Here is a 7,764-nt window from a genome sequence, read left to right as displayed (position 1 = left end):
TGCCTACTCGGGTCTAAATTGTTCAAGTAAAGGCCCTATTCATCCAAAGTTGGTGCAAACATCTCTCAATAATACTGAGTTTAATCTATTCTAAATAAGGTTACCAGGATTTCTGGGCGATCTAGGTACCGAAGGGTCAATTCTTAATAAACGTATATTACACTTACCCTGAAGTTAGATTGAGCGTAGTAATCAAAACTATTATCTGAAGTCGCAGGCGCTGAAATTCCACTTGTTTCACACTAGCATTACTCGGCTGCTTCCGTAACAAATGCTCAAAAGAGTCCCCTTCGTAGAAGTTTGTGCCAGAAATTGGTAATCCTGTTTCATCGTGCTCTATGCTGCTCGGAACTGCTTGTGCGACATTTTCATAGGGGTAATTCTCCGGTGGAAGAGTTTGGTCGGTGGGAGCAACCCCGTAGGGGTAATTCCCTTGCGATGGTACTGGCTTGAGCTTGAAATTCCCCGGTAGGACATGTTGCCACTTGGTGCAGCGGTGGGCTCGAATTGAGCGAAACTCTGAGAAGCTTTGTTGTCCTCGCGATATAAAACTTGTTCCTGGACTATGTCACTATTTTGAGGAACAAACATTGTAGGTACCATTGTAGTGGAACTTGAACTTCTTTATATCAATGTTTTGCGTGTGTTCATACGGCATTTCCTGTGGAAGTTGCGATTGCTGAGGTAGTTGTTGCGCCAATGTTTGCCAGCTGCTGGTAGACAAGAACGAGTGCCATAAGGTTTCGTTGTTTTCCTAAAAAGACAATTTTTAACACGCCTTAGAAACGTTTCGCATGGAAAACTGCAAGCATGCTTCCAGGACAACATCAGTTGGCGTGTCCTCACAGAAACGACGCTGTCTAGTTGTTGATCGCAAAGTTTCACTTGCAGATTTTAGGATCGACATAAAAATCATATAAAATAAAAATATCCTTCGTACCTTGAGTAGATCTAACAATTGTTTCAGGCGTCCGTTCATATCTAATAACGGCGCAATAAATTCTCGTCTGTAAAGTCTCATGGATAACTGAAGGAAAGAAAATTTGAGCATCAAACGATTTCACCATGTGTATATCAGGTTGTATCTGAAAACAATAAGCTATTAAAAATTTCATTATTCGCTTTGATTTCTTGATTTGAGCGAAGGTTAGAAAGGTCAACGTCTATTTTAAATAAATATGCGTAGTTTTACTTGAGAACGGGAACGAAAGGTAAGGCGAGAAATGATGACATACCGCATGAAGTCGCGTTATCATATCTTTAGTAAAGGATGTTGAATGCTTCAAGACATCATCTACCAATTTCTCGCAATAACGAAATGCCTAAATAAGACAATGCATGCGTGTTAAATCAAAGATTGTGAAGGTTGTGAAGTAACACCATAAGTCAAACAAATATATAACAATTACTAACTTTATTATGGAATCCGGCATCGGCTAATGAATGGACGTACAATTCTTTCCATAGCTGAAAAAAAACATAACGTTAAAGAATGTGCAGCCAAGGTTCAACTCCATGACCAACCAAGTATAAAATTATCTTCTGATCTCAAAAAATCTTATTCTATAGAATAGATATCCCCGCAATTTGCGGAAACGTAAGCAAGTATTGAAATACGAAGTAAAGTGAGACGCTGAATTCAACAACTTATGCGGCACTTCTGTGCTTTGCAAAGTTCAACACACATTAGAGAAATCTACAATGAAGTAATTTCTAACCTGGAAGTCTTTTATTATAAAATTTTCATCTTTGAGGCTCATAGCGTATTCATATATCTACAGGAACATGTTGTTGGTTAACAAAAATACAAACACAATACGGGCTTTTGACTATTTTAAACAGTTTTATAACAGATGCATGTATCTGGTAAAAACGGATGAATGTTTAGGTCGACTGGCAAGCAGAGTGGAAATAAAGCAATAAAAAGGCAATGGCGGAATAAGGGTTTGTAGCAAAGTGAAAAAAAAACATAAGAAAGAATTCTAGAGCATGCTGCATGGCAGATGTATAGCGGCTTCAATAAAGGATTTGTAAGCATTTCTGCGATCTACCTCTGTGCGTTGAAGAGCCAGGAAATCCACGAATTCTGGTCGGATTTCACTACAGAAAACAAGAGTTTAAGTTTGTGAGAAGATGAACCACGAACCTTTACGTTCATTAAACAGACAGACAATGCGACTCTTCAACATACTTCGAAGAATAACCTAGTAACAGTGTGCCACTCTGTTTACTAATTTCTTCTCCTGCTAATATGTAGCAAAGATGAGCTGCTTCAATCAGGCCACGAGACTCTGGAAAAGAGAAAGTAACATTTTGCATGATAGCAACAAACACAAGCAGTAGGTCTTGCATGCGTGCATTCACCTAAAAGTCAATCGAAACAAGAATCTCTTGAAGGAAACGTTGCCAGTGTCCTCGTGACTTGTTTAAGCAGTTATCATCGTATGTGAAAATACATCAACTTGATCACGCATACTACAACGTAGCTTAGATTGTGATATTGGTCAACACAACCCCCCCCCCCCCGGCCAAATTACCATCCCTGGCTTATCCAAACTGAACTTACCTAAGCTCGCGCCAAGTGCTTGAATATTTTCGCTATCTTTAAAGGTTGATTTGGATGGATTTGAAATCATGATTGCCAAATGTTTTCTCCATCGCCTTGTCTTTTTCTAAATTTTGACAAAAAAAAGATAGGGTATAAAAGACTATAGCTTTATATATTCCACGTGAACTGTACCGGGTTTGTGAACCACATTGGTCCACGACCTCGCAGGGGTTAATCCAGAAAAGAGAATTCTTAAAACTCACATCTAAAATTGAAGGTCGCTTAGACCCGAGATGCTGATACAGACATAACAAGGAATCGTCCTCATTAAGTTGACTGTTGAATCTACAATAAACAATGCGAAAAAGCATTGGAAATATACTGACACATGTACAATATGGAAAAATAGACATTTGCAAGCAGTTAGGAGAGATCAAGCAAGAACACAATTGAGAGAAACGTGTAAAAAAGTTGCAAACGTGTAAACAACAAGTAGAATAATTCAAATATAGCAAGCAAAGAATAAATGTCGTTACCTTTCCATGATATTCGAAAATACATTCTGGTCAGTGTGGTATGCTAACATCAAGGCGTGGCCCCAGATCTTGGAGTTTACTGCGTGTTCCAGAGCTTCCTATGGAGGGAAATTAATAAATGATAAAACAGTTGTATTGTTCTTCACTTCGCCGCGAGTATAAATATATAGCCGGAATTCATGAATAACTCTAAGCTCGTATAACGGCCAAACTATTTGCACGTGCAGTGTCGTTCTAAAAAAACCGTAAAGAAACTGTAGATAGAATGAATTGCTTTCTAGATCTTCTGCATGGAATAGTTCCTACGTCTAACAGGTTAACAATGTTCAAAGGTATTTTTCTACACATGCTTCTTTCAATACAAGCGCACGTAATGGTAAAGATTAATCCTTCTCTTCTTTTTACCACTTCGTGCGAACGAATTCGCCAGGAGGAGAGCGGGCTTTCGTTAGGCAAGAGAAGAGCGATGGCAAGATTAGTAAACAGCGTACCTGTGTTTTGCCAGCCAAGAGAAGCTCTCGATATGTCGCGACTTGATCGTGTTTGGAATAATCTTGCCCATCAGCTGCAAAGGATACCCTTTGAGAGCTGGAAGAACTACGTTCCCGTCTTGTATAAGAATCTTCGGGTAGGTCCGAGGTTAGAACCTCGGCAATATCGGTGTTGAGGTACACCTGGAATAAAGATCGCAGTTCAACCAATGAAGAAAAAGCCAACAGAAAGAGTTAAAAACTCTCCATATTAAAATGTAGATTACTCGGGAAATTATTTTGATCCAGTGCTTTCAGACTGTTTAAAAGCGAGCTAATCACACAATCTTTATAATTTTTATGCATGCCGAAAGACTTAATGTAGTTCTTACCCCATTTTGTTGCACCATAAAAGCCAACACTTGCCAAAGAATGTAGCCAGCCTCGCGTTTTTCAAAAGAATCGCTTTGGTTGTTGAAAGCCATCATGGCCATCTCTTTGGCATACTTTACAACATCCCGTTTATGGGTTTTGCCCCTGTGAAAAATACAGTAGAATAAAACATTGACTATAAGTTTTTCAAAATTTTGGTCGTTAAAATTTGTATGCTTTTCAAATGCTGAGTGATAATACAGTCTTAGTGCCGATCAATCATATCCTGGCTCCAGAAATGAAATGGTCTTAAACCAGCCATTATTTTGGCATTTTACCTGCAAAGTGGTCCAGGGAAATTGCGCATCGCCTCGTTGAATCTACCTTCGTTCTGAATAAAACAAGATCATATGCGTCAATTTATACTGTAGAATATTATAGGTATGTCGCAACCTGTCAATTGACAAGGGATAACCAACCTGATTGATTAGAGCTAACGCTTGCTGTTTCTGATCTATCTGATCTCCCTGGAAGTCGAATAATACGCTAGTATTGGTCTTGAGTGTAATACTGTTACTAGAAATCTATACAAATAAGGCTTAGACTAAGCTAGCATCAGTTCTATATCACAGAATTTCTGTCTCCGCTGTTATTATACAAACGACTATGACTATCTCTCACATTCAGACCTATACCAATACATCTAACTGGAATTTGTCTTCCGCGAGAAGCCTAGAACAGTATTAAAGTGTCGTCCCCGTTGTAGTTATACGTAAAGAAATAGTTAATATGACGTAGCTATATGATTACCTTGACATCAGTCAAGTACACTTCAGCAGTCTCAGCATCAAGGACCTGTCTGGCTGGAGCAACACTCAATCGAGAGGCGGTTGAAAACGCTCCAACAATATGATGTTTTGTATGCTGCTTCGGGGTTAGTCGTTCAGGAGTAATTACTACAACAGTTGAAAATATATTTACGATTTTAGCTAAGGATAAACAACCAGACCTCGTGACAGTTATCGAACGAGCGATTGAAGCGATTCCATGCAGTGCAGTACTATAAAGGTAACTACAAGTTTCTGATGATTTTGAAACTTTGGTCTTCGGATTTTTGATATCTCGCCAGGCTTCATCCACCGCTGTTTACTACTCTACTTAAATCTTACCCGTTTAACCGTATCTTCAGCGGTGATTGCACTACTCTGTTGTTGCTTGTTCTGGTCATCCCACTTGATACTGTCTCCCAGAGAGTTTGATGTGGATGAGCTGTAACTTCCTGAGCTCAATCGTCTTGAGCTACGAGATGATTGGTGACTTCGACCATAATAGTCCTCGCCTCTGCGATTACTGAATGGAAAATATTGAGAAGGTTGACTTAAAAAGCTCGACGACTGCACGAAAAGTATTGTAAACAACTTTGTCATTCATTGCAATACGTTGCAAGTATTATTACTTTTCTTTCAATCATAAACAAATGTAGAACTATGAGCCATGAAAAGCTTTGGGTCAGTAAGGACATTATCTATGTCCACTTTGGAATGGAGCCTTGTAATTTGCATCAAATCGTTCTCGAATGCAGTGAAAGTTAAGAACTTACGAATCTTCATAGTCGTAGACCGCTCGTTTCGAGTGGCAGTAGTTACTTCGTCGAGCCCGCGAGCTCGACCGTGATTGAAACTGAACGTGGAGACTCGGCCCGAGATGATCGTCCTGAACGAGAACCACGCCGCTGACTATCACCACTGGACCCACTAGAGTCAGACTCCCAACGATGGTAATCCCGATCATAAGAATCACGATAATATTTATTATAATATGCTCTGTCATTGTAGTCTGTTCGTATTCTACCCTGGCTCTCTCTTCTTCGCTCACGATTGCGACTTCTTCTCGAGTCAGATCTGTGATATCGTTGATCATCATACTGGCTTTCTCGCCTGCTGCTTGAAACAAATAGTTTGTATGAGAAATACTGTTGTCTGAATTCAAACCACTTCCGCATAAAACAGCACTTACTTCTCTGCACGGATCCACCGTTCTCTTTTAAAAGACCAAAACCACTTTCTGCTCTCATCATAATATCGATTGCTTTCCTCCTCTGAATCAAAATCTTCATACTGTGCAGTGTTGCCATGCTGCTGCCATTGATCAGTATCGTTGGTTGAATACTGTAGATTAACATTGCTGCTAACTTGCTGTGGGTATTGCCCGCTAATTTGCCTACAAATGATGGATTTGTTTAGTTGAACACGAAAGGATAATGTGCGAAAAATTACTTCAATTTTGTGTTTTAACAAATTTAGCCAGTAATTTCATGATCTCGTGAATGTGCTTGCCACTTCGCCATAGTAGTCATGTAGTCTAAGTGCTAGAAACATTGGCTTCTACGTATACAATATTGTAATACTTTACTACTGCTTTCGGTGCCTAAGGTGGTTTTCAGAACTTTATACAGTCTATTGTAGAGTACTTTAAAATATCTCATTTACCTTTCCACTTTTTGATGTTGAATATTCTGCTGGTACTCCTGTGCCTGCTGTTGCAACTGTTGTTGCTGCTGCAAGTGTTGTTGCTGTTGCAACTGTTGTTGCTGTTGCAACTGTTGTTGCTGTTGCAACTGTTGTTGCTGTTGCAAATGATGTTGTCGAGAAAACTGATTCGGTTCAGACCTTTGTCGCTGTACATTCATGTGTCCTCCTCGCAGCTGCTGATTTTGCGAGCTGAACTCATCTTGAAACAGCATTTGTTCGTACTGTTGTTGCTTGTACTGCAATTGTTGCTGTTGGTATAACAACTGATGCTGTTCCTGTTCACTCGAGGAAACCATACCTTCTATCTGGCCAGAACCATAACCATCACTGGTAGCAACAGGATGGTCAACATGACCACCAGCGCCACCATACTCAGGGACCATTCCCCCACCACTACCTTCACGCATCCGAGCATGCTCACTCTGAGGCAACCCGGTACGCACTGCAGAGCGGCTGGCGTCAGGATGTGTGAAGGAGTTCTGGGGGAGACCGGTCATGGTCCCAGAAGCAGGGGCAGTCTGTTGCAAGTGCTGGTCAGGAATCTGGTTTGAGGAAGGAATGTTGTTTACTACAGGCGCTTGGATGACATTTGGCCTAAAAAAATTAAAAGTATCAACAGTCTAGTCCGTTAATTGAAACCAAAATAAATAATTCGCCCCCAGAAACACCATGAAAACTTTTTACTGAATAGGTTTTGATCCGTTGACGCCGTTTATTAATAGGTCACACTATTACGTTATGTACCAGTTAATATCGGTATTATATTTAATATTTAAGATAGTTTAAAATGCAAATTTGTACAATGTAATACGTTAATTCTACAACTAGACTCTTAATTTTAAGCTCTTAATTAACGCTTAATTTTAATATGCTTTCTCCTAAGCCAAGAGTCGTCCACGTTGACTCCAACGTCTCAAATGACGGTTAATAAACGCAGGTTACGAAGAATGAATAATTAATACCGAAGAACAAATAATTATTGTAAGACAACAAATAGCTGAGCAATTTAAAAATTATGAAATCCGTGCACAAAGTCTTGTAAGAACCTCCGTCTACCCTGCTGACACTTCTGTTGCTCTCTATACATCCTAGAATTTTATTAATCTTCCTATATTCTTTACTTTAACTAAAAAATTACTGAACGATTACTGATATCTCAGATTATTGTTATTTTTAGGTTATGGTTGGTAGTGTGAGATTTTGGACCATCGTGAGACAAATAGTTGCTTAGTTTGTGTGCGGATTTGAAAACGGGTTTCGATCGAGGTGTGAAAAATCGCTATTCTTGGTAGAGAGCCATACTCACC

The 7,764-nt window shown here is 39.6% G+C and overlaps 1 protein-coding gene and 2 long non-coding RNA genes across 3 annotated transcripts; all 3 read right to left on the bottom strand.

Annotated features, from left to right (window-relative positions):
• Positions 1-964: 964 nt before the first annotated feature.
• LOC114538921 lies at positions 965-1,436 on the bottom strand. The gene is made up of 3 exons (XR_003688828.1): positions 1,414-1,436; positions 1,236-1,322; positions 965-1,027 (listed from the first exon to the last, which is right to left on the bottom strand). It is a non-coding gene; the product is annotated as an uncharacterized LOC114538921 (long non-coding RNA).
• Positions 1,437-1,718: 282 nt separating this feature from the next.
• LOC114538910 lies at positions 1,719-2,595 on the bottom strand. The gene is made up of 4 exons (XR_003688827.1): positions 2,567-2,595; positions 2,192-2,291; positions 2,052-2,100; positions 1,719-1,775 (listed from the first exon to the last, which is right to left on the bottom strand). It is a non-coding gene; the product is annotated as an uncharacterized LOC114538910 (long non-coding RNA).
• Positions 2,596-2,708: 113 nt separating this feature from the next.
• On the bottom strand, positions 2,709-4,869 carry LOC114539342 (protein transport protein Sec16A-like). The gene is made up of 7 exons (XM_028559975.1): positions 4,737-4,869; positions 4,265-4,317; positions 3,947-4,091; positions 3,576-3,758; positions 3,085-3,182; positions 2,812-2,893; positions 2,709-2,714 (listed from the first exon to the last, which is right to left on the bottom strand). The coding sequence occupies exons 2-7, from the start codon at positions 4,291-4,293 to the stop codon at positions 2,709-2,711; spliced, it is 543 nt and encodes a 180-aa protein (XP_028415776.1). The 5' UTR covers positions 4,294-4,317; positions 4,737-4,869.
• Between the last annotated feature and the right edge of the window lie 2,895 nt (positions 4,870-7,764).

This window comes from Dendronephthya gigantea, unplaced genomic scaffold (assembly GCF_004324835.1).
Source record: "Dendronephthya gigantea isolate DGI-Jeju-01 unplaced genomic scaffold, DenGig_1.0 000003F, whole genome shotgun sequence".
NCBI classification, from domain to species: domain Eukaryota; kingdom Metazoa; phylum Cnidaria; class Anthozoa; order Malacalcyonacea; family Nephtheidae; genus Dendronephthya; species Dendronephthya gigantea.
The sequence above is the reverse complement of the archived record's forward strand: the minus strand, read 5'-3'. Positions and strand labels throughout refer to the sequence as shown.